At 41.1% G+C, this 27715-nt stretch overlaps 1 protein-coding gene across 3 annotated transcripts; it reads right to left on the bottom strand.

Annotated features, from left to right (window-relative positions):
• Positions 1-65: 65 nt before the first annotated feature.
• Positions 66-27669, bottom strand: cacng4b (calcium channel, voltage-dependent, gamma subunit 4b). Of its 3 annotated transcripts, none has more exons than XM_054759669.1 (4): positions 26301-27669; positions 12576-12659; positions 9988-10128; positions 66-9765 (listed from the first exon to the last, which is right to left on the bottom strand). In XM_054759669.1, the coding sequence occupies exons 1-4, from the start codon at positions 26521-26523 to the stop codon at positions 9245-9247; spliced, it is 969 nt and encodes a 322-aa protein (XP_054615644.1). In that variant the 5' UTR covers positions 26524-27669; the 3' UTR covers positions 66-9244. The 3 variants fall into 3 exon arrangements, with proteins under 3 accessions (XP_054615644.1, XP_054615645.1, XP_054615646.1); XM_054759670.1 differs by having other exon boundaries at positions 9988-10122; XM_054759671.1 differs by lacking the exon at positions 9988-10128.
• Positions 27670-27715: the final 46 nt, after the last annotated feature.

Raw genomic sequence — 27715 nt, 5'->3', positions numbered from 1 at the left:
TTAATTAATTAAATAATTCCATTCATTACTGTAGATCTAGGATGTGATATTTTAGTTTTCCCTTTATTTTTTTGAGCAGTGTATGCGTATACATTAGTATCAACATTTTTTTGATACTTTTCGTCTCCACATTGTCTTTTTGCACTATTTTTCCATTGTTTTTTGTTTTATTTTATTTCTACATTGTGTCATAAAAAACAAGCCAGGGGTCGCACTTTGGACACGCCTGCTCTAGCATGACCATAGCAAGGTCCATAAAGGCATGTTTGGATGAGTTTGGTGTGGAGGATAGGGGTGTCCCGATACTACTTTTTCACTTCCAATATTGATATCGGAGTCTTGAGCTGATACCAATATCAATCTGATCCGAAATTAGCGCCGGCTGCAGAGTCGCGAACGGACAGCATGTATTAGAGTGCTGATATCGGAGATTTTAAATGCAGGGCGGGCGATAAAAATCGATATCAGGGCGATAAAAGGGCGATAAAATCCTATACTAATTTTTTGCTGATATCTGCCTGATATTCGATATCAATGTCGCCTCGGGACACCCCTAGTGGAGGATCTCAACCCCATTAAGGACCCTTGGGATGAACTCCAACATTCATAGTGACCTCTGACCTAGACAAACATTCCCAAAGATGCACTCCAATAGAAAGAGTGGAAGCTATACTTCATTTTTCCCCCCATTTTCATTTCCTGTAGGTGTAACAACCAGGTGTGTATCACAGCTGCCGCGTTCGGACAAACATGTCACACTATTTAAAAAGCGAAAGTGCTCTCTGTAAACACCATTACCAGCTAAGTGAAGCAGGAAATTGATCATCAAAGCTTAAATCAGCTCCCTCACAGGCTTTTAAGGCGGAGAGAGGCACGCTGGCGAGTCTCCAGAGGCGCCTGTTTCATTATCACGTTCCACCTGGATGCGTTTGCAGCAAAACCCCTTCTTTCCTCCTCGGAGAACGAGACTCCAGCTGAACGCCGCCGCTTGTCTCATAAGTGTGTAATAATGGTGTCTTTTGGCACAGGGGCGTCTTACGGCGTGACCCTCTGACCTTCTCTTTCATTTTGATCACAGCTCATCGTGTGACTGCCGCGAGGCAAAAAAAAAAACAGAAACCCACACCTCATCGTTGTCTCTAAGCAACAAGGCAGGATGTGTGCGGGCGCCATGGTAACACGTCACCGCCAATCAAGTGTTCTCTGCAGAGGGATGATGTTTTTCTAAAAAATCATGCGAGCAAGTCACTTAAATCAGGATTGACACATCTAAACTCTGCTGCGATTAACTTCAATTACAGCTGTTACCGCTTTTTATTCCGCGATGAAAAACAATTTTAATTGGTGGCTAATTTTACCCGTAGCGGGATAGATTGCTCAGCCTTCAGAGGGTATTCATTTGCTAATGGCAGGCAACATTTCTCAAGCTCAATTAGATGAGCTGTGCCCGCAGGTCGCTTCTTTTTAAATGAATAGTCCTCGCTAGAACAAAGCAGATCGGTCACTCGATGTGTTTGTTTGCTTTGTCCTCGTCGCTTTGACCTGCTTCGGAGAAAGCTTTCGTCCATCAATCTGATGATATGCCTGCGTTAATGAGGCCAAATGGAAGAAAAATGGAATGAAATAAAACGTGTGATGGAGAAAACATCATTAGTCAAACCCTACATGCACAACTGGTCTTTTAACGAAATGAAATGAGGGGGTGTCCGAACACTTCTTCCACCAAGTGACGCATGCTGGAAATCGAAAGATGTTGGGGGCCAGTTTGATGTTGATTTTGTAAAAAAGGCTAAAAACCAGTGAGGTACAGATCGATACTGAAATATCGATACTTCCGATACAAGCTCTTCATGCTCTAAAATCGATTCTCAAATCAAAATATCGATACTTTTGATACTTCAGACGTTTGAGCTAATGTTTGTCTAAACCGTTGGTCTGTTGAAACGATAACCAGTCACAAATGGAGCAATGTGTGAATTGTAAATAAAGTTTACAGTCTGATAGTAGTTCTTCATAAGTAATCATTTATTGTAACGGTTTTATTATTTTACTTTTTTGTTGTTGTTGCTGTTTCAAATACTATTTTCACATAATTTATATGATTTTGTCCTGTTTTTTCTGTCACTGTATGTTAGCTTGGCTAGACTGTAAATCAGCCCGCTACCTCAATATACTTCAGGGTTTCAAATTTCAAAAAAGAAATCAATAAATAAACAAAATAAATATAAATATAAATATAAATATATATATATATATATATATAAATAAAATAAACCAGCCTGCATGTCAGATATGTTTATATGTGTTTTAGCATCAAGATTTCTACTTTTTGTCATTACGTTACGCCTCTTTGCTTTTTGTCACATTTTTAGTCGACTTTTTTTGTTTGTTGTATTTTTAAAATGTGCTGTGGATCAATAAAAAGTGAGCCAGCTCTATGTATTACAGTTGAGGTGGTCTTGGGCCAAAATGAGTTCTGAGTTTTCAGTTTTTCCAATTGGAAATACAGTCACACCTCGTTTAGTGCAGTTAATCGGTTCCAGACCAGACCGTGATGAGCGAATTTCCGCAAGGATTCCTTATTATTGAATATATCACATATATTTTGTAGTTAGCGTATAGAAAACCTGTTTACAACCTTCAAAATACAGGTTTTAACAAAATACAGGCTGAAAAAGGGCGTTAATATTGGAAATTCCTTCTTATGCCGCTTTTTTTTTTTAACGTCTGATTAACATGCGCATGTCCCGTTTGACCCTCGGCTCACACCGTAGTTTGAGAAAACACTGCAGTGTTGCAGTTGATGTTGAGCCACAAGTGGGAACAAATATTGAGCAGAAATGGACAAAGAAAATGATATTTTGAGTGGTAAGTTTAGCCTCAAAGACCTAGCTCTTTTGACAAAATCTATTTTTATCTACTGTCGCTGTGAGTTGAATTGTCACCAGAGTACGCTGAGTCTCAAACGGCACTTGCTGCACTCAGCTGGAGAAAGTGAAGAAGCTAGAGAAGGCGCTGGAGCACTGCAGGTATTTTTTCATTGTCATTTATACAGTGGTACCTTGGCATACGAGTGTCCCAACCAGTAAGTCTTTTCTAGATCCAGCTATTCAGAAGGCTTGTGTCACCTTAGTACAGTATGTGGGGGACAAAGGCTCGTGAGGGAATTTAGTGTTATTAGTATTTATTAGCTTTTCTGCTTGAACTGCTGCGTTTGTCAAAGATGACGGAATAAAAGTTGCATGTTGCAACATTCTTAACATCCAAGCAAGTGTAAAATTAAGTGAAGCACTTCAATAGAATAAGATAAACTTAACTGACTGCCAACCACTTCAGGGGAGTGGTCCACGTTTTTGCTCCAGATTGCACTGGGATAGGCTCCATCCGGTGTCATACAAACAGACAAATAGGTTAAGTGCTGCACAGTAAAACTCGACAAGACTTGACTGTACTCACCATTAGCTTGGATAGCATGGTGGCAAACGTCCTGAGGGTTATCACTGCATGTGCCTGGGGGGTACGTCTTGTCACATTAATCTGTTAGCAACCCTCAACACAACTTACTATGAAGTATACAGTCTATTATTACTGAGCAGCCAGGACAGATGTACAGTATGTACCGCTTTCCTAAATCCCAATTACTCTTTTCTACATTTTCATGATACAACAAACTCTTTAATCATCCACGACAGTAGGCCATGTCTTTTTTTTAGCACATTTATTTAAGTATAATGTTTCAATGTCATTTTATTTTATGTACAACTATACAATCGACCCCCCCCTCCACGGTGCAATAACAAAAGATTATATACTGATGGCTTTCTCTTGCTAGACATGAGCTGGATGGGGGAAGCGGAATTTATCAGACACACTGAATGCAATGAAGTAAGAAAAAAATGAGCAGTTGCGTATGAGAAGAAATTAATTGCAGCCCCATTCACTTTTCTTTTTTTTTTTAATGGACATCGATTAAAAGACTTCCTATCAAAACACTACTTTGTGTATATTGATTAAAAAAGGTGTATTATATGTACTAAAAATGGTTTTTCACTCAATGGGTAGCCCTAAACTGCAGAGCGTGGCAGGCTTCTATTCGGGGTAAGGCGCTCATTAGAGAGGAAGCCATTATTTGTACAAATGCATTTTTACCTCCGCCAAGCGTTCATCTGTTTGTGTTGAAAATAACTTGAAAAGTTCTGAATGGATGTGGATGAAATTTTCAGGAATTGTCAGAAATGGGATACGGAAGAACTGATTAAATTTTGGGGGTGATCCGGATCACCGTCTGGAGCCAGGAAATGTTTTAAAGGATTCTTTAAGAGTTGCGAGACAGGATCATTTTCGGCATTTGTGCATATAACAAAAAATGGTCAGAGAACTTGGAAAAAAAAATACAGGACAAGTTTCCAACAGTTTCTACAAAATATAAAAGACTGCTCCAAAAAAAATGTGGGATTTTATTTTGGCGTAAATCATAATATGGGGGAAACTATGGCACTTGGCAGAGGTCTGCGCTCTCCAGTGCTTCTCTAGTTTATACCATTAAATCATATTTGATTTTTTTACTAATAAATACAGATACTTCATTAAATCAATATACATTTTAATATGACATTTTAAATATAATTCACATCAATGTTTTATATTTATTATTGTATATTATATCATGGCCTCAGCCACTCTATGAAAGGTGGAGTGATATGGAAGTAGACAAACTGAACAGGCATTTTCTGTCATAAGCCAAAACCACTCTTGTGACTGACTCGCTGTGGCGAAAAATCTGTATTTTTCACAGTTATGAGTTCAACTGCATTAAAATTGACGTACATTGTTGTTAGGCCTGAATAAGATGATCGGCCACTCACCGCTGTCTGGTATTCACGTACATGTCCGCAGCACGTTAACACCCGAAAGCAGTCTCGGAGAGGCAATTAACAATGCAGTCATTTGCAGTGATGTTGTTATCCATTCAATGATAGCTAACGTTAGTAGCTAAACTTTGCCAAATTACTATCATTAGCTGACAGCAAACATAACTAAGGGCGCGTGCGTGTGTTAGGTAGGATGTACTTTGCATACTCAAAGCAGGAAGAGGCAGGATATAATGCTTTCAGGATGTCGGCGCCCTCGAGGCAGCTGCTTTCTCTGACATACAGCAGCTTTTAGGAAGGACTTCCATGCTGTGACTGTAGGCGGGAAGGAATACAGTAGTCCAGTTGGTAGGCCAGTTTCCACCAAGTAGTGCTTTTCTTGTTTAAGGTCAAGGCTGGAGCCTATCCCAGCTGACTCTGGGTGAACAACTAAAGACATAAAAGTCAGAAATGCAATATACCACTAATGGCTGCCAGTTCAGGTAAATTCAATACAGTGCCTAAACGTTTTGGAGGGTATAAATACATCGATTGGTCCTTGCAGGGAATTAATCCCATGCAAACTACATAAAAGACAGCTATGTGAACCACTACCCCACCCACAGGCCCCAGTTCAGTGCACAATCTCTTGTTGAAGTTGTGAAGGGTGTGAAAAAGTGATTCATACTGTGCCATTTATGAGGCTATTGTGTGAGAATTGACCACACCAGCTTCACAAAAGTCAGCTACGTCAACCTCTAAGCGAGCAATGACCCACAGTTCAGTTTCGTACACAATAACAGCTGTCCCTCGTTTATAGCGGTTCCAGACCAGACCGCGATAAATGAATTTCCGCGATACAGGATTCAGTGTTAATAAATGGAATTGTTTTGTAGTTAGAGCATAGAAAACCTGTTTATGACTTTCTAAATGTTTTTAAACATTATTAGAGCCCTGTAGACATGAAATAACACACCTAGTCACTTTTACACTCCTATTATTCATTGTTTACTTCACATTGTGCAACTCTTATGCTGCAGGGACTCGAAACGCCCGCTAGCTAGCGAGCTAACCAGTTAGCCTCACATTCATTTCTTCTAAACTTAAAGGGTCACTGACAAGATTTATCAGTTTTGCTTATTGTTTGTAATTATGTTCTACGTTGTTAGTTTTTTGAAAGTGAACAGTAAATTTGTAAAAATTACATTTCTAGTACGTGACGGGAGCCAGGATGTGTGACGTCGCCAAAAGCGCAGCTCTCAGCGAACGCCTATAACAAAACCTTCTAGAGGTAGCTCGTCGACTTTGTTCGTTATATATTTCATCAAAATAGTAAAACACAGAGAACAACAGACAAATGGACCACCGCCTTGTGTTCTGATCTTTGCAATGCTCGTTTCAGGGAGGACTGCTATGAAGACCTTTACAAGAAGCATTTGGCTTGAAAATATGGTATGAATGCATTTTGGATGCTCTAGCATCCTTTTTCCATACTACATGAGAAAAACGGAGGAGGACGGCGTCAAAATTGCAACAGAACAGAGTAAGTCATGTCTTATTTACATATTGTATTGTAAAGCATTACACATGGTATAAAACATACTTTCACAGCGATATGTTGCCGGTGGGGGCGCGGGGCGGCCCACAATAAAAAAGGCTCTGAACACCCCTTTAGACTCATTAAGAAGCCAATTTAAAACAATAAGCAATTCCAAAGTAATTCACACTTACCATTCTGTGTTTGAAGCCGACCAATCTTCATCCCCGTGTCTTTCTAGCAATGTTACAAAAGGAGAGTCCGTGTGAACGTCCTTAAAAATATATATATATTTTTTCATATGATATCGGGTGTATTTTCATTCGAATACATGTTTGTTAGGTAGTTTACTTCTTCATCTTCAATTTCGTATCGGATTAATATTGAGTGTTGGACCACATCAAGTCAATTCGTGCTTGGAAAAATTAGGTACAAATTAAAGCCGGAGCTATGGAAGAAGTTAAAAGGTATAGGGAAGATTAATTCACTTTAATGTCCATCTGCAGATGAAGTTTCATTCAAATTGAATTGGCCGTTTTCGTTGTTTTTTTGCCAGGAAATACAACATGTCGCGTTTACAATACACAGCGTACTGCTGCACTGTAGTGTGAGGTACTGTAGATACATGAAAAATTTGACTTTCTTCCCCGGACCCTTTGATTAGCAAAAACATGTAAATGGCTACTCCTTAGACCAGGGGTCACCAACGTTTTTCCTTGTGAGAGCTACTTTTACAAGATGAAAATGGCCAAGAGCTACTCATTTTTGTAACATTTATTTTCAGAGCTTATTTTAAACCCAAACAAAGCGGATATGCTTGTTTTACCAGAACATTAACAAAATGCTGGTGTCCACAACTCACATTTTGTATTTCAGAATGCATTTCTTTTTGCTGTTCTTTCATTATTAACTGAAAACCTGAATGAAAAGCAGGCTTGCGGGCACCTCATGTGGTCGTGGGGGGCTAAGTTGGTGACCCCTGCCTTAGACTTTAGAAGTTATTGCATATTTTGTAGTACGGTTGTCCGTGGGTCGATCACAGCTTTTGTCTTGACTCAATGTTATCTGATAGAATTAATCACAGACTTGATTTTACAAATTTTGTAACATTGCCAGTCTTTGTCATCGGACACCTCCGCATCAGACATGCTAGTTTCATCGTGGGTGGTTCGAATAAATACGGCTGAATTCCCTGTTCTGCAAGCTCTTTATTTCATCTCCAGATGTTTCTTCCTCCTCGAAAACAATTGACACATCGCTCAGATCTTTGCTATAATCACTGTAAACATCTTCTTTCCATCCTATCATGTTTGTTTACGCTGCTGAGCTGAGAGCTGCGCCTTTGTCGACGTCACTTGGGAAACACCCATTTTCTAAAGCGTTCAGGCCATCATGGCTGCTGCCATGTACTATAAATGTAATTTTTACAAATTTACCGTTCACTTTCAAAAAACGAACAACGTAGAACATAATTCAAAAACTATACAGAACATATTTAAGCAAAGTTGATAAATCATGTCAATGACCCTCTTTGAAGCCAAAAACTTACCACTTCCACACGGAATGGGAGGAGAACCTTTTTTTCCCCCACTCTATCATGTTAGACATGCCATGGCTGACTTCATGACGTCCTGCAGTGTTAAGGTAATGCAATGTAAGGTAATGTCTAATCAATACTACATATCACTTGTATTTCAATATGTTTCGACTAAAAATAGACCAAAGACTACCGCAAAACAGCAATAATTTAATTTCTGAACGCGATATGGCGAGGGAGCGGTAATCGAACTGCGACATTGCGAGGGACGACTGTTCATACTGAACTTTTGGGGTCATTGGTAGCGTAGCGGTTCACATAGCTGACTTTCCCAATTGACAACGTCCCTTTCACAATCGACATGTGATGGACTGGCGGCCAGTCCAGCTACGACCATGAGTCTGAACTGGATAAATGTTACAGAAGCCAGTTGCACAAGTCATCTATGTGAACCACTATGCTACCAATGGCACACACTTCAGTTCAGTAAACATCTTCTTAAAGATACGAAGGGTACAACAATGTATCTGGACTGTAGTATTTTTGGTTCATTGGGAGTGTAGTGGTTCATATTGGTGACTTTCAGCTGGCGTGGGATCAAACCCCCTCAGTGTCCTGTCACAATCGACCAATACGACCATGAATGAACAGGATAAAAAGGGTATACAAGCCAGCTGCATAAAAGTCAGCTATGTGAACCACTATGCTACAAATGGTTTAACATTTCAGTTCAGTATGCATTGTTAGGTAGCATAGTGGTTCACATAGCTGACTTGCAGATGGCGTGGGATCACTTTCCACTCAATGCCCATCTATCGTGAACCACTGTTGTCCTGTGTCGTGTCAAATTCGTCAGTGTCACGCTGCAATGACGTCACATGATTCGGCTATTGCCATTCCATACCATAGTGAGATGATCTGAACTGGACCCTTTGATGGAAATGTGGACTCTGGAGTGAGCCCCCGCCCCCCACTTCTAAGCAACATCACACACACAAATAGAACACTTTGTATTAGAATGTAGCACCTTATTCAATAAGTTAAAGGTGGAATACCGCTGAATGGCACACCTCAGCACTGTGTGATGAACAGCATCTGGGTGCCGCTGGATGAAGCTAACACTGATTTCACGTTGGCTACGGTGCACACGACTCTGCTCAGCAGCATTCATGACCTCTACAAGCGGATATACGAAAGAAGAAGTGACCGTCCATCTCATCTCGCAATCCGGGAAAAGGACAGTCTCTCTGGAAATGGCAGGTTATGGCACGCTCACAGGCTCCCACAGGTCAGCCTGTTTTGTCAACTCCCTCCGTCGCCTCACACTGGCGTGGTCCTGCGGTTCACCCCGTCCTTTAAATCATTGGGGAAACAGTTATGCACCTGAAGGAAGTCTGCGGCCGCCTCATGTTCGGGACTGTACGTGTTCTCTGTCACACTGTCCCTCGCCAGGGCATACATGGACAGCTCGTCCAGGGGCCCGCTGGAAGACTGCGCCCCCTTCAGACCGGGCGAGTTCTCCCGCGACGCCTCTGTGGAATGAGAGCTGGTCTGCGACGTCCGCCGGCGGTAGCGGAAGCTCGGTATCCTTGAATATGGGGACGAAGACGAGAGGGAACGGATGAACTCGCGTCGGGCCCTCCAGCGGACTTCCTTGTTTTTCTCAATGTAGATGTTGATGGCGAGGACGGCCACCGTTTCGGCCACGATGAAGGAGAGGGCGCCAAAGTAGAAGGACCAGCCGTAGGAGTATGTATACTTCTTGTCATCGTCCCGCTTGTCATTGGGGTCTCCTGCGTTGCTCGAGATGTACACAATGATTCCGATGATGTTGCTCAAACCTGATGGATGACAAACGGGAAGTCACTTCATCAGCCAATCACTACTGCGGTTTTGAATATCCTCTGGATTGTGCCTGAGGAACAAGATGAATGGAGTCCTGACCTTCTCCAACACAGTGAGTCAAGCTTTTGATTGCACTCCTGATGATCACATGACCATTCCTCATTATTAAACCGCTCACATTGCAAGCAAGCTACCTCCTCGCATGGCCGACCACTCACCTGCAGCTACAAAGAGAATGCCTGCGCTGAGGAGGACGTTGTTTGTCTTGCTGTAGACTCGGCCCGCTCCTACGCACAAGCCGCCCAGCATCAACAGAACCGTGCTGAGGATGGGGAACACGCTGGAGGCTCGCACTATACCTGTCAAAACGGAGGAGATCACTGCCACAGTCTGATCAAATGGAATTGGATCTCATAGGATTATAACTGGGTTTTTTTTGTTTTTTTGTTTTTTTTTTTACAACCAATGTAACATTCTTTATTTTAACTTTTGGAAAATTATCACTTTCCAGGTTAAATCATTTCAAAAACATACTACATAGCTCTCTTTTACTTTTTATGTTGTGTATTTAGTATTTTTGCTACACAGTATATCACAGATAATTGCATATTCAAAGCCATCAGCATTTAAATCAATTTTAAAAAGGCATTTTTATACAGATCTATTTTACATTTTATTTTAAGAATATTTATTTATTTTAACTTGACTCTTTCATAACTTTATTAAATTTATAATTTCATAATGTTCATCTGCATTTAATTCAGTGATAAAATGTATGCATTTTATATAGCTATTTCATTCTAATTTCTACACTCCTGATGAAAATATTAAGACCAGTTGAAAAACGGCAAGATTTTAGGTTCTAGGAGAGCTTCAAAATGAAAAAAGAACAAATCGAAGCGGGACAATAAATGTTGTGAGTAAGCAATATATTGCAAACAAGCATTAAAGTGAAATAGGCTGTTCATCGGCTGATCAAAAGTTTAAGACCACAGCCTTAACAAGGCAAAATTTGGGGGGAAAATGTGGATTCGATGACATTTTCTGTTAGATATTCACATTGTCATGATCTCTTGATGGCAAAGGTAAAAAAGCTTTCTATCGTTGAACGCAGTCGGAGTGTTGAGCTGCATAATCAAGGCCTCACGCAGCGCACCATTGCTGCTGAGGTTGGACGCAGTAAGACAGTCGTTTGTAACTTCTTCAAATGGAACAAAAAAGTCAAGTGGTAGACCCAAAAAATGCCCTGAGCCGGAGAGCCGATCGGCTGTCCATCTAGACACAGGACGATCCTCAGCCCAAATGAAGGTTGTTACTGGTTCCGAGTGCACTCCAATAGCCATCAGACGGCATCTTGGAGGAAAGGGTTTTAAGAACAAGAAACGTCTTCAAATGCCTCGTCTCCTTCAACGCCACAAAACTGACCGTTTTGGGACGTGGGACACTGAAAGGTCGAAGAAAGTTTTATTCTCTGCCAAGAAGAAAGTGTAACCTTGACGTTCGTGAAGGCTTCCAACATTACTGGCACAACAAGGAGATCCCACCTCAGATGTCTTCCACACGACACAGTGGAGAGGGCGCCATCTGGGGTGCTTCTCGCAGGGTGCTTTTTCCTTCAATGGAACAATGGAGCTTCAGGTTGTGCAGGGGCGTCAAACAGCAGCTGGCTATGTGGAGATGTTGCAGGGGGCATCCCTCATGACTGAAGGCCCTCATCTGTGTGGTAATGACTGGCTTCTTGAACAGGACAACACTGCAATGCCCTCTTCCAGAGGAATAACCTCACTCTTTTGGACCATCCTGCGTGTTCCCCTGGTTTAAATCCAATTGAGAACATTTGGGGATGGATGGCAAGGGAGGTTTACAAAAATAGGCATAAAGTTCTAGACAGTGGATGCCCTCCGTGAAGCCATCTTCACCACCTGGATCAACATTCCCACTAGCCTCCTGGAATGTTTTTTGGGTTTTTTTTAGCTATGGTCTTAAACTTGTTTTGAAACTATTTCATTGCTTACGCAAAAAAAAAAAAAAAAAAAAAAAAAAATAGGTTCACTCCCATTTCTTCTTTTTGCATTTTGAAGCTCTACTTAGAACCTCCTTAAGATCCAGCAGTGCAAAATATCAATTCTTGCAATTTTTCAACTGGTCTTAAAATTTTGATCAGGAATGTACACATTATATATTATATATATATTATATTTATTATTTTTTCTATATTTTTTAATGTATTTGTTTTTTAATACAATGCTATACAACGTCATTAAGCACATTTATTTAGTTACATTTTATATAGCACTTTACATTTTATTTTGTATATTCATTTACAATGTTTATTCTTTATATTTAATTATTTTATTTTCATTTTTCTAAGACTGTAATTTTTTTCACTTTACTGAAAAACACAACGCTGCAAACAGCGCACCAGCATCATCCGGTGTAATTAAAAAATAAACAACGTCTTGCCTCTGATGTAAGTGCCGAATTTATTTTTAGAATTTTTTCTCCTGATTTTGTAGACTTAATTAAAAACTTCTCCATAATAATACACAATTTATCTATCAGATGCAACAGAAGCGGGGTAAGAAATGACTTCATATGCAAGCTGTTGAGTGAACACCAAAGTTCCATCCAGTATTTAATACAAAGTGTCACATTTCTCCCCTTAATGTTGTTTTCTTACAGAACAATAATGGTGAAAGTAATTAAAGGCTGCTGTGGGTTGGTGAACTTCCTGTTCCAGATGGTTTGGGGAGAAAAAAAAAAAAAGAAAGAAAGGAAGGCTGCTGATGAGCTGGGGGGCACTTACGCAGCAGGTATTCTGAGCTGTCTGTGTCGTAATCGTTGTCGTCGGGGAAATGGTTGATTCTGTAACAGCTGCCTTGATTGATGCCTGCAGGGCAAGGACAAGAAGACAACTCAGTGTCCATTGAGGAGATACTGTATGTAACAAGGCCTGCTAATCATATAAACAGCATTAAGGACACATTATTTGCCTACTTTCAAGAGTAACAATATATTTACTGTTGCAAATTACAGTATTACAATATTTTGGTGACCTTATTTAGACATTCCGGTACTACTGTAGTATTCTAGAAACGTTCTATGGGATGTTTAGCAAAGGGATTTTGGAAATTTATAGTTCATAAAATAAGAACTCTGCAGAGCTTTTAAGTACATGAATAATTTTTACTCGCACAGTCGTGTGCCCAAACTAGTTTACAGTATAGAAACCATTTTTACTAGAGATGGAACATTTCAGACACCCTGGTAAATAATAAAAATGAATGGTAATTAAGTGGAAATGTTGGGTTACTTTTTACAAACTGTAACATCCATCCATTTTCTTTGCTGCTTGTCAATTGGGTCGTGGGGGTATGATGGAGCCTATCCCAGCTGACTTTGGGCGAGAGGCGGGGGTACACTTTGGACTGGTCGCTAGCCAATCGCAAGACACATATACTGTAGACAAACAACCAATCACACTCACATTCATGCCTATGGACAATTTACAGTTAAAGGGACCTATTATGCTTTTCCTCTTTTCTGACCTATAAATGTCCCGTGTTAAACGATACCAACGTGTCAGATAATGAGCTTTGCGCATTTGGAAGTGAGCCCTGAAAGCAGTCTTGGATGGCTCTGCATGCTTTGTTTTATAGTTTTTTTAAACACCAAATTCCACTGACGTCAATGCAACCCGGACTTCCTTATATTGGCATGCCAAGCACCCCCGCTCTGCTCTGCTCTGTTCACGGTGTTAGCACGTTGAACAACGGCTTGGTTTGTTCGGGTGTCCCTAAAGAGGCAAGCGTCAGGCAGAAATGGTTGGAGTTGCTGATCCCCGGCCAGCAACAGAAAAATATGCTCATCTGCCAACGGCACTTCACATGGGACTGTTTTGTGAACATGGGCCAATAAGAAGCTGGACTATCCGACAAACTATTGCTGAAGTCTGACGCCTTTCCAATGTTGGTCGTATTGAAGAGTCAGAAGAGCAAGCTGTACGTAACAATTTATCAGCGTCCTAACTGGTTATTTTGTGTAAGTAATCGGACAAAGGGGGTTCGGCAGCTGTCCGGAAGTCCTCGGGAACGCTTGGGAGTGTGAGCAATTACAGCAGAGTGGGCTCGGCGGGAGGCATACCTGGAGGAGGACCCAGGGTGGAGTAAATTACACAGACCGTTTGGGCGGGAGGCAGGAAACACTACAAGAAGAGGTGCAGAGTCTGGAAGATCTAAAAAGCTTTCTGTGCGGATTATCGTGTGTAGCTGCTCTGTAAGAGTCCAGAACTCAACACAAAGGCACAAAAATTGTATAATAGGTCCCCTTTAAAATACTAACATGCATGGTTTTGAAACGTGGGAGGAAACCAGAGTATGCACACACAGGGAGAACATGCAAGCTCCACACAGAGATGCCCAGGCGAAGATTTCAACTCAGAACTTCCCGATCTCCTGACTGTGTGGCCAACATGCAAAACACTAGGCCACCGTGCAGCCCCAAACGAAACATATGCATAACATATAGAGTACCAACCAAAAGTTTGGCCACACCATCTAATTCCATACCATGTGAACGTTTGTCCAAACAGCATAGGACCTTCTCAATATGGGTTTTAACATTATCGGAGTCCTCTAGGCTTGAAATAACATCCCTATAGTCACCTTTACATTTGTATTACTCAATACAGTAAGAGAAAATAAGACATAAGGCATAAATACAACACTGTATGGACTCACATATGTTAGCATTGGGAGAGTTCCTTGTTTTACTTCCACTTCTGCACAGTACTTTGTGTGGTGGCGATTGTCTCTGCAATGTAACATTACTATATTACTAGTATAGCTATTTCATTTGACAATTGGGATTCTCACCATGATTGTGACTACTGATCAGCTTTTGTTAATTGAATAAGAGTAAGACTATACAATACAATGTTGTTTTTGTTTCAGATTAACAAGAACAGAGAATGAAGTCTCAGTTTATGAGAGGATCTACTTTCCATACATTCGCACGGGTTGAATTGGGGTAACTGGACTCTTTCTGTTTGTTGAAGACGTTTCACCTTTGGTCCAAAAGCCTTCTTGGGTTCTAAATGTTATGTTTCTGTGTGGGTGGATTGCTGGTGTTGTGACCCGGCGTAGCTGGTGAACCACCATGCTGCATAACAATAGGTATTTGGCCTGCCTCGTTAGTGACCACTCTTCCCATTGAAAGAGACAATCTAACCGTTTCGCCAATGAGATTAAGCACAGGTATCATAACTAACACCCTGCCCAATCAAAGGTGACATTTGGCCTTTAGAAAAGCGCTGCTGAGAGGTCAAACAGCTGAGTGGATCCAGCATAAATGCCACTATCTAAAGATCACAGCCCCATTGGCTCGGCATGCACATGCTTGGGAATGAAACGGGAGGTAATCAGGACGACTTTTAGTGTAGACGAGTGCACCAATACAGCTATACAACTGATGACTGCATTAGCCACAGGGCTTGAATGGCCTGTGGCGTGTATCTGCCTCCCCCCCCGCCCATCAAGCAAAGGTAAATAGCTGAGTGGCTGGAGGAACATGAAGCCGATTACAGCAAAAGTGCATGTGATGGAAGCATTTAATGGTACCATTGGAGAATGGAGTGCATGTATAGAGATGTAGAGAGCGAGGGGGGGGATGCACGCTTACAGATCTAATTGAACAGGAGAATTGAAAAAAAAAACAACACCTGGCCGAGACAGAAAGGGGTTGGTGGGGTTAATGGATGTGCTGGGATAATGTTACAAAAAGTAAATAACACCGAACACTTTGCACACTCTTAATTAACGCTTGCTTTGAATTTGCATCCTTTCACGTGACCCCTCTCAGTTGCTACCGGTAGTTTGTCCGCTGTAGCAAACAGCAGTCAGTTTTGCCCCAAAAACTTTCACATTTCTGCTGTTGGAAGACAACTTATGTTTGAACATGGGCCAGCAAAAGCCCAGACCTAAAAACAACTAAAAATCAGTGGAGGGTGGCCTGACGGGGGGTTGTGCATAAGAAAGGCCCTTGCTGGTTGTCACATTTGGAGCGCTTCTGCCAATTCCAGATGACAAGTGCTGGCCTGAATGTGAAGTATTAGTTTTAGAAAAAATAATAATAATAATTAGCTGTGGGTCGAGTGTTTCCAATACACACATGATTACAAATACAGTATATTTGGACCGCCACAGATAAATTTGTTGCTTTTTTTTAAGATGTGACGTGAATTAATGGAACTGTCTGCGTATGTGTGTGTGTGTGTGTGTGTGTGTGTGTGTGTGTGTGTGTGTGTGTGTGTGTGTGCCATTACAACTCTGTACAGTAGATCAGCATCGTAACTGATTGCTTCTTAATACACCTCATACGCACATACCACACCTGAACTGGTCGTGCATTGTAACGCATCTGTTCGTCAATATAGTGAGATATTAGATGTCTATAAGACATAATTTACAGTCCATAAGTTATAATTCACATTGTTTTTCTTGATTGAAATGATTTTTAAATTATAGGGTTTTTTTTATTATTTTAAATAAATACATAATAAGTACATTATTATAATATATATATAAAATAAGTAGAAATATATTTTAAAATAAATAATTTCAATTAAATTTAATGTCAATTTTTAAATGTTTTCTTAATTGACATGTTTGGACATTATATTACATATTCATAACTTTTTTTTTTTAATCAAAAAAACCTTTTCATACATATATTTATTTATACATGAATTATGTCATAATAATGATTTCAACATTAAAAAGCAAAACCACAAAACTTATCAACTACTTAATATATGCAGGTAATATAAAAGCAAATTTAATATGAATCTGATAGATATTAAACATTTGGCATCCATATAATTTTAATGTTATAATCATTTCATTTTCTATGTCAATGTGTGTTTGTTTCAGCCTTGGTGGAGGTCAGTGGTCTTTATGCATAGCTACACAACACAAAGGATCATTGCCATACAAAACACTCATAGTGAACACAAAGTGTAGTATTACAGTTGTGAGGTCACCACTATCAGAGGGGCTAATAAATAGGCCTGCTGCTTAATAGGGGACATCCAAATTAATTAGTGTCATATCAGAAATGGAGCACAAGTTTCTGTGTCTAGTCACTGATGGAAAAATGAGGCTGTGAACTATTTTCAAAGAGGTGACGTTCGAAATTGTGCCTGGTGAAAAATAAATGCCTGTTTCACATGTGGTTTGATGAAGTATGATTAACAGTGAAGAACACCTTCATTGCTGTGCATGAACGCATGCTCTAATGAAAAACTATGTACAAAAAAAGCTTTGTTTACATGTTTTCCACTGGCCAATAATACAGTTATTATCAAGCCCTATGGACTTTGCCTAGCAACAAATTGATATTTTTCTCCACTGGCCTCTGCACAAGTGCATTTTTTTTTCATTGGCCGATGAAGCCTAATAATTAAGCCATAGGCATTCTGCCTAGACATTTTTTCAGTAGCTGCGATTGGCTGGCGACCAGTCCAGGGTGATTTGCCTTACGCCCGAAGTCATCTGGGATAGGCTCCAGCATACCCCCGCGACCCTAATTAGGATAAGCGACATAGAAAATGGATGGATGGCTGGATTTTTTCAGTAGCCTGTGGGGCAGTAATGATTAAGCCCTGGGCATTCTGCCTAGCAACAAGTGGGAGTTTGTTTCATTGGCCTCTTGTGTAATTGTCCAAAATGTCTTGGTAAGATAATTAAGATGAGATGCTCCAATCCAATACTTAATGATTATTATATTGATTAAGAAGTGTGTTTATCTCTAATCCTGAGACAGATTAGTGGACTACTACTCAGTGTTGGGAGCAGACTGGTAAACAGTGAAACATGAGAAAAGGCAGGCGGATTATTAAAGAGCATTGTATTGAGCATTGACAATGTAACCTTAGAAGATATAACAAGGGCTAAGCCTCACGCTGAGCATCTCTGCCTCCTTCTCCATAGCGACGAGTCTTTAATAAACTCATTTACATGATGCCAAGATGCTTCTGACATCTTTTGTTTAATTGTTTTTAGCCAAGACGAGATGACACTTTCGCTGCAATGTGTCAAAACCAAATGCAAACACATACGGACACGTGCAAACACGCAGCCTCAGCGGCGCGTTGGAAGCAGCTGTTTTGCCGACAGCAACGGGATGCTCCTGAAATGAACACTGTCATTATGTTGCATCTATGCACACTGTCAGTAAGAGTGAAGCATCAGTTGGATAAGTCCACTGGCGTCTCCCAGTAGTCCACAATATCACAGCCACATGCCCTCGCTTCCTTGCTTTCACACTTCACCAGCTCTGCAAATAGATTGATGAACAAAGCCATCAGGAGTGACATTAATATTGTAATATTGTATCTGCTTAGCCTCCGCTGGGTGCTGTTCCTTTCTGGATTCATCTAACACGTTTACAGCAAACGGGAGCAGAAAACAACCCACTGCGCTTCTCGCCGCTCCGCTGGATCGTGTGAAGACTGACAAGGGAGGCCAGCGCAGGGTTTTTACAGCTTGTGGAATGATTAGGTTTCATAAAGCCGTAAACAGATTAAGCGTCGGCGCTGGGGCCCTGGATCAAATGCAGACGTGTGCGAACAACATCGTAACTACTGCAATATAAAAACATCAATTGTCTACAGTTCTTTATGGCACAGGTGAGCATGAAGAAAAGCAATTTGGCAGGCAGATAAGTGATCAGGGTTGGTAAGAATGACAGGTTTTTAATGAAAAAGAGTCCTTGTGATGGGATTGATATAGTCGCTGGTATGTGGAGAAGGCTGTAACGATTGAAACGGAACAGTGTATCTCAATGTTATCAAACAATAATGGTAATTATGTGGTACGCAGACCTCTGCCGAAGCCAAACAATCAAATTAAGCACAAAGTTGTAGATATTCATAGTTGGCCACCTCCTGAATATGCCAGAATTGTCTAATGAATTAATTTATGCATCATTCCTTTATTTCCATTGGACGGTAAGCCCAAATGCATCATTTACGTATCATTCCTGAAGAATCAGAATGGCCTTGACTTGTCACTTATACAAATTGTGCAACCATCCGTCCATATATACAACATACTGTACAATAAAACGGTGGGGGTAGACAGGACAGGATGACTGGGCGATGGAGGAGGGAGAGGAAAGGGAACAACAAGAGGGGAGGGGAGGGGGAAAAAAGGGGGAGTACAGTGTGGGACTGTCAAAAAACCTCAGCATACATACTGTAGGTACAAATAAGCACACTTTTTCAACATGAACACGAGACTTGCACTAGGGGAGGGGGAAGGGGGAGTGGAGGTGTTCCCAGCGTGCCCATCAGAGCCAGCCACAGCCAATGCAGCCATAATCGGCCCAAGCTATGGTCCCAGTCTGGGGGGGGATATAGTAGCGAAGGCGTTGGATGATGTATGTAGGCCTGAAGAAGTTCCCCCGACAGGGGCCCAATTTTGAAGCCTCAGTTCGCAGGGTGTCACAGCAGTTGCCGTGGAGACATCCGTGATCGAGCCCGAGACAGAGACACAACCAACAGGTGTCCGTGAAGAAGAGAAGGAGGCAGTCAGAGCTTCCCGCTGCAGCAATCTCTTTGGGGAAATTGTTCAGGAGCCGGGGGGAGGGGAGGCCGAAATGCAGATTAAGTAGATTGTTTGGGTTAGCGCGAGTAGCCGCATTCCAATAGACCCAGCTACTCTGTTTGTCCATTCTGGTCTCTCCAATCGATCCATCTGTCTCTGCAAAGCTGAAAGCTTCTCCAAGATCGCCAAGATGTTTTCCTTGTTGGGATTCGCAGCCACAGTCAGAGAGCTACCGGCTTTACCCACCATATCAATCATGACAGGCAGCTGTGTGTCACGTTGATCCACTGCTTCTACCTTACGAATTCTGCAATACACCAGGGTAGTGCCTAATCCAATCAGAAACAAACCTGTTATCACTGGTCCGAATGGATAGACGTCTTCGATGTCCTCCACGGAAAGAATCGCCAGGCTTATAACCTTCCTCTTCCCCCAACTGTCCACACGCACCCTGCGGTGAATGTTCCGTCAGGGCAGACAGGTTTCCCCAAACCCGAGCAGTTGATCAATTCCATGATTTAGATTTGGAGAGCAGTGCAGAGAGAGGCTCTTAAAAGTATGAGACAGGACTAAACAAGACGTAAGAAGCAAAGCGGGGAATATAAGGGAGAGGAGAGGGGAAAGATGCGACCGCCTTCATTGAGAGCCAGCAGAAGAAGAAGGACACAAGTCCCCACTAGGACAGCTGCCCATCTCAACCGTGGACCACGAAGGTCTGTCATTGCTCCAGCTAAGTGTTGAGGGCCTCACAAACTAAAAACTCAAAATCATACACCACCTCTCCGACTCCCACAAGGTTGTTGCCGTCCTCCTTCAGGAAACTCACTGTATGGATGATGACGCCCTCAAGGGGCCCGCCTTCCACCTCGCTGAGTCCATCTTCAGCACAGAGCATTGGATTGCAACCTTTGTGAGGTCTGATTTTGACTGGACGGCCATTGACCATGCATATCATTTCCCGGACGCTTTGCGTTCACTTTGACAAGTCGCATTTTTTTGGGTTATGTGAGCAACTACATAACAAATTAGATTTGAACAAAAAATCCAAATTGGGCATCATACCCCGCAGTGTAGATCGGACACTTTCCTGCAAACAAAATATCAAAGAAGTAAGAGCCAAAGTGGCATCAAGAGTCTTGCCTAGCCATCAACCAGGGGGGCCTCTGCAAGGACGCTACGACTCCACAAAAACCCTGGTGTTCTCTGCAGTTGAATAATATGCCCCAATATGGAGTAGGAGCTCACATGTGAATGAGGTTGGTCCTACTATTAAACAACATGCTCTGGATCATAACTGAAGCCCACCCTTGTGTTCTATCTACCAGCCCTAAAGGGGATTGCCTCAGCCACCCTCCAACAAGAGGCTGCTAACCTCATGCTAGCAAGGAAAGCCCAGAAACAACAAAAGGTACATGCTGGACGAAACAACAGCTAACGCAGCGCCCGCAACAGTGTTGTTTTTGTCAACGATGACGATAACGAAAGCTTTTTTTCATGACAAAAACGAGACAGAGACAAGCTAAACATGGCTCTTTGATGACTAAAACGTGACGAGTCGTGAGGGAGTTTTTGTTGACAAGACGAGACTGGACAAAGATGTTAGTGGGTGGTTTATCAGACGTTTAAAATCCATAACATTTCTGCCTTATTGTGTGTGTAATTTTTCAGTCAAAAACTAAAACATAGCAGTCCATCCACTTCCTGCTCAACAAGCCGGTGGCCGGTGACATGGGCAACGACGACGCACTGATTTGTGGATACACTTTAAATATGATCCATCTGAAAGAAAAACTGAATGCATTGTGTGACGGCGATAAAACATGGCTGAAGGCTCATCCCACTGATGTTCTTTCGAAGGCGAGTTGTGTCAACATATCATATACATACCTACAATGTCATTCAACAATTGGCTTGTGATCAATTTCATAGTAAGCCTAAAGCTTTCCACATAAGTCCTGGTGCAAACATAGTGCTAATTTCAGGCTAAAGTTAGCTTTGTTGTGCTTACATCACTTCATTAGTTTATGTGTGTGTTACTGTTATGTGGCTGTAACGTGAAATTCAGGGATTTTTGACCCGACATCAAGTGTAATGTTGAAACAATGGATGTGGAGGGAAATGTAGCATTTCAGACTTGTCGCTGTTCCCCATGCGTTTAAATGGACACATCATGTTTTGCCGTGTTTACATTCAGTGACCCTGTGGCCAACTCTGTGTGTTTACGTTCTGTCAGCATGTTGCAATATGTTAAATAGATTAAATAGGTGTTTATGTGCTTTGTTATCATACGTAGAGTCTTGCTAGCCACCAGTGTACATCAGTGACGTCATGCAGCCCCTACCATGGTGCACTTACAATAAGGTTGGGACACACGCACAACAAAATGGCCATTGCTCAGATAGAAAGAACAGTCAGAAGGCTTCAGTACTGGGTGGGTGCCAGTCAAGTGGTTAATAAGCTATCGGCGCAGTTATGATTGGGCGCTATGAGCTCTGCCTAGCAACAAGTTGCCTTTTTTCCCATTGGCCTACGATGTTGTTATAATTCATCCCTATGAGCTCTGCCTAGCAGCAAGTGCCCATTTTTAGACTGCTGTCTTTCATATAAAAATGGCACTTTCAAAAAAAATGATAATTGGCGTCAACAGAGTACCTCCACCAAGGCCAGAGAGTAAACTTTCATGCCGACCTGCCTCTAGCATATGGAAGAAACTGACTTGGGAATGTACAAAAATATTGCTGTTAAAAAAGCAAGTCTGCAAGTTGCTCATACGTGTGGTGTTCTCGAGTTTATTTTTGGCAGAGAGCTTTTTGCTTACGTCTTTGCTGCTAACGTTAGCTGTGGCTGCACTGCTTTGTATTGATGTGATAGGTGCTAAACCTGAGCCGCTCCGGTGGTAAAAGAAGGCATATCACTCTACTTTTATCAGTGGTGCCGTCGGGGCGTTTTTGAAATATATATTACTCATTCATTGGACCGACAACTCTCACATGCTCCTACATTTTCACATCTCCTCTCCGCTCCTCACCTTGCCCTCCCAACCACAACGGGAGCCTATCAGCTGATGCTAAACAAGCAAAAACACAATGACATCCAATCAATGTCCACTTCAGGGTGTGACTGACTGTTGTTTGCCACCTCCAACAACTCAAGCACAAGAAACCTAACGCATAAAAGCAAACTTGCATACAGAAACTGTAAAGTTCGAGATTAAAAAAGATGAACGCAATTTAAAAAAGGAAATATGACTTTGACATATGATTTGGCACTCTTACAAAAAATGGTTCATTTTTCAGGAATAACAGAGTAACTAAGTAACTACAGTAATGAAATAGCTAAAAGAGACAGTGACTAGGAGGTAGAAGCTCAGAGACTACTCACCTCAGCCTTCAGTTACACACCTACAAAAACCGCAAAAGCCTTATACAGTCTTCCCAATCCGTTCCATCACAAGCCAACACTGCATGGGATGCTTGTTGTAAACCGCTAATTGCTTGATTCATTGCATTATTTCTCTGTCTCAGAGCTACTTCTATTTACTGTGGTCACACATAAGCATCAACCTGATTATGATGCACTGTAAGCAGGGACCTATTTGGCCTCTGCGTGGGTTAATAAGCAGTTAAAAAAAAAAAAAAAAGCTGCTAAGTAATGTACTGGACTTCATAAAACAACGCTGTTGCTTCCTGCAGTATAAATGTCACAATAGGCCTGCAGGTGAAGAGGTAACGCTTGTTGAACAGGGCATTTGGGGATGCTTATTAGACATATTCCCTACAGGTTTGGAAGGGATGTCGCTGAGAGAATGTTGTCCGTGTGATGTGTTCATCCAAAAAAAAGCAATAATGTTCTCTCCAGCAGCCGTAAAACACACACTGTATAACCCGGTGTGTTGTTCTTATTGACCGGAGGTGTGTGTGAGTGTGTGAGGACGGGGGTGAGTCCTCCTTCCATGTCTTCTCCTATGTACTTATAAGTCACCATGACAACAGAGCCACTGTCCGCTAGCTTTAGGCCCTGAATTGAAAGTAGCAACACATGAGAGAATGCGTGTGTGGAAAAACACATGCAAATTAATTCCGTCTCTTCTAAGATTAATCAACTTTATTCATTTTCTTCCTGTCACTATTTGGAAAAGCAACGCTTTGACATTTAAACGTGTTTCTAATTCATCACAGCTTCCTCTTGGAGGATTTAATACCCAGTTCAGAGTAACTTTTAAGGAAATATGTTACCATGTCGTTGCTCAAACATTCAAGCAGCCTCTTTTTTATTTATTATTTTTACTGTGGTCACCTTAACATTAAGTACACCTGTACAAAAATAATGATGTTTCGTTTATTATTGTTGTGTACAACTGCACTACATCATACTGACTGTTGGATAGTGTAGCTAAATAAGGTCAATTAGGTCAGCAATATACCGTGACAAACGACAACCACAATAACAAACATATGAAAGTGTTATGCACAATTGAGCATTGCTATTGTTTTACAGGCACAATTTTTTGGTACAGCCTTTGTATTGGATCTCTTCTAAATGTGCAGGTTTAGCAAATGTTGCAAATGTAATATAAACTATATATTACAAACATAGATCAGATGTTTTTATTACATTTTACATTAGTCAAATTCATTTTAAAAATTATATTATATATAAAATAATATATTTTATATTGATATTATTATTATTACGCCGATATCATGACTGATTCCTCAGTCAATATCATTTGCTCGTCATTTCGTACCCCACCCACACCGTCAGTGGGAGGTGACAAGTCAAGTGATAGCCGAACGGAAGGATGACTGGTCAATGAATGAATGAGCGCAAGTCTGTGCCTACAATAAGACGTCAACATCACACCACACCTCCTCTTGTCATTACAAGTGGGGGGAAAAAAAGTTTTAAGAAAAGGAAAAAAAAGTAGCCTCAAACATATCTTTTTATATTTATTTATATTTTTGTGCTTGGACATGACTCGAACTCAGAGTCATCTATTTTTAAATCACCGGGCACGTTTCCATAGCGATTCCTGCAGGGATGTTGCCAAGCAACAGCATCATGCAAGACGTGAATGAAAGTATAGGCCATCAGCGGGCACATTTCCTGGCCGCCACCGAGAGAGTGAATGGACTGAAAACAAGAAACTTACATGAGCACTTTTAGTTGCTATTGTGTGCGCCAACTTTAAAACCAGGCGTCGTGACCGCACACAGCAGGATGCAGTCTGTTTCCTTCTGCTACATTACATTTTTTGTATTAATCACATCTCAACCTGAAGCCAGTATGACGCTTTAGAAATCAAAAACTCTTGAGTCAGTTATAAACAAAAGCCGCATAAGCTGCGCCAAGGTGTTCAATACTATAAAACGAACTTAAAGAATGTTGAAAGTCTTCTGATAAGAACTCTATAGGACCCGCATGAGCATTTATGGGGAGCTTTTTGAGGGATGAGGGTACAAAAAAAAACAAAACAGGCACGTTTTAAGCACAACCTGGCATTTTGTCATGCTTATCTGACTTTATGGCCATTCAGATCAATTTTAACCAAAATGTTAAAGAGTTTAATGCCACAAGATGAATCACTGTTCTGTTTTACGGGTCTATTGCTAAGAAACCTGTAGGACCTATGCAGTACTGGTGGAGGGCTTCTGAGGGGTGTACAAAACAGGGGAATTTTAGGTACAATCTGGCATTTTGACACTCATGTCTGATTTATTAGAAAACCAAAAGCAGCAAAAAAAAAACAATGCTTAAGAACTAAATGCTAAAAGATGAACTATTGCAGTGTGTTGTGACCAGAAATGTATAAGACCTGCACACCACTTGTGGAGAGCTTTTTCAGCGTTGAGTTCAAAAACAGGTGAATTTCAGTAACAATCTGGTATTTTGACCCTCATGACTATAAGCCTATTTGACTTATCTGTGTCAGTTACAACCACAAGCAATATACAACACTGTTGACATCTTGAATGCCACTAGATGGACTATGCTAGTGTGTTGCGAGTCTATTCAGGAGATAGTTATACCATCTACACAGCATTGGTGAGGAGTCTTTGAGAGGCAGGTGTATGGAATAGGTGAATTTCAGGAGCAGTTTGGCATTTTGGCCCTCATGACTTTAAGCCTATTTGACTTATCTGTGTCAGTTACAACCACAAGCAATATAAAAGACTCTTGACATGTTGAATGCCACTAGATGGACAATTCTAGTGTGTTGTGAGTCTATTCAGAAGAAACATAACATCTACACAGCATTAGTGGGGCTGAGAGAATAAAACAGATGACTTTCAGGTGCAATCCAGCATTTTCTTCTTCGTGCTTATTCGATTTCCCGGTCAGTTATAACCAAAATAAATTATAAACTGTTGAATGTTACAAGATTAACTATAGTAGCATCCAGTCTTGTGACAAGAAATGTGTAAGACCTACACCACATTACATTGGTGGGTAGCTTTTGAAGAGCAGGAGAATTTCAGGAGCAATCTGGCATTTTGACTCTCCATGCCAATTATAACCAAAATCAGTATACGACATTGTTGCAGTGCTGATTGTTACTAGACGAACTATTCTTGTGTGTGGTGAGCCCTTGCATAGGAAACTTGTAATACCTACAGATCATTTGTGTGAAGCTTATGAAGAGCAGGTGTATAAAACAGATGAATTTCAGGTGCAATCCGGTAAGACTGTCAGACTAGGGGCACCGTCTGAGATAACTACCTTTTCCCAAGCTGTAAAAGTGTGAACAAATGAGCCATACCTGCTCCCAACATATAAAAGTAAAGTTGAAGGGTAATAATGTACTTTTTTTAAGAGAGTACTTGTCATAAACTGTATTACGCACAACGCCCTTGTGCGTAAATGTTAGTTGAGACTACCCCCCTACACAAAAATCAATGCACCGGACTTAAATAACGTAGACTCACCCTCAATACAGCAGATTCTCCACAGTCCAGAGTGCGTCAGGTCCCCCTTTTTGCTTCTGGGCTGCGGCTGCGTCTCGTCCGAGGTGGCGTTGGTTCCGTTGCAGATGTACGCCCGCGAGTAGAGCCAGTAGTCCGTCCCGATAGCGATGCTCATGAGACTGAAGGCGGCGAAAGCCCCCACGGTGGCCAACAGCGTCTGAACCCCTCGCTCACACCAAGCCATGCTTCTTCATACTACACACCACCAGCACCACCACCAAAGAGTACCGACGGGTCACAAAAAAAACCCCACCAAAGTGTGCGCGCAACGGCAGCGCGTCAAGGCGCGGGGGCCATGGTGGTGCTACTTGTTGAAGGTGCTTACTTTTAGGCTGAGGATACTAGAATACTATCACAAAGCTTAAACAGACTTCAAATAAATAGCATGTGGTGTCTGTTCCTGAGAACATGATGCTATCAAGCAAGAAAGAATAAACTCCAAAACCATCCTCAACACCTCATTCTGCAAGTGGTCGCACATACAGAGAGCACGACTCCAGTGGGCGACGTCAATATCTCTTAAATGAGACCCCACCCTCATCAAATCTAACCAATGAAGGAGAGCTGCTGGGGAAAGCAATCAGTGGCATTCAAATAGACAAAAAGTCTCATTTGATATAAATTACATATTGCAATATCATTTTAAATTGGTATGTTCATATACATTACTTATATACTAATATTCAAGAATAATTGAGGTACAATTTTGTATTTTGGCAAATATTCTATTTTAATACAATAAGACTTTTAATTTAGAATTGAAGTATAATTGTATTTTTATATTAGACAATACAGTACTATGTTTAAAATACAGATGTCTTATATATGACAGAACTTAGTCTATCCCCTTTACGTAAAAATGTGTTAAACCAGCATGACTTTTTTATGCTTTTTATAGTTCAATTAGCTCATGTTAAAGCAATGTTTTTTTATATTACCATTGTTATTTTACTATTATGTGCACCTTTACAGTTTTATCCTTATTGCATTATGACAGTTACTACTTTTATCCTCAGTTGCTATGTTAATTATTTGCTATGGTGTCTTTGTATAATACCCTCCTTAAAGCTGCAAATAGAATTTGTAGTTTTGTGTTAGCTAACTCAACTATCTGTCTATCTATCAAAGTCTTTAAGTGGATCGTGTGGGAGTTGTTGCAGGAAATAATCACTGTGTGGATGCCAAATCGCAAACTCCCTGCGGAAAAGAGCATTTAATGTTGTGTGCATGTCATCACCAAGCAGACCATTCATCACAAATCTGATGTCAACCCACAGGCAGATCACACCCACACCAAACATGGACAAAAAACATACTCTCAGACTTTATATTTTATATAAACACTCACCGGCCTGCAGGTACATCTGCAAAAGAGG

This window comes from Dunckerocampus dactyliophorus, chromosome 18, assembly GCF_027744805.1.
Source record: "Dunckerocampus dactyliophorus isolate RoL2022-P2 chromosome 18, RoL_Ddac_1.1, whole genome shotgun sequence".
Lineage (NCBI taxonomy): Eukaryota > Metazoa > Chordata > Actinopteri > Syngnathiformes > Syngnathidae > Dunckerocampus > Dunckerocampus dactyliophorus.
Note: the sequence above shows the minus strand (reverse complement) of the source record. Positions and strands in the feature narration are given on the sequence as shown.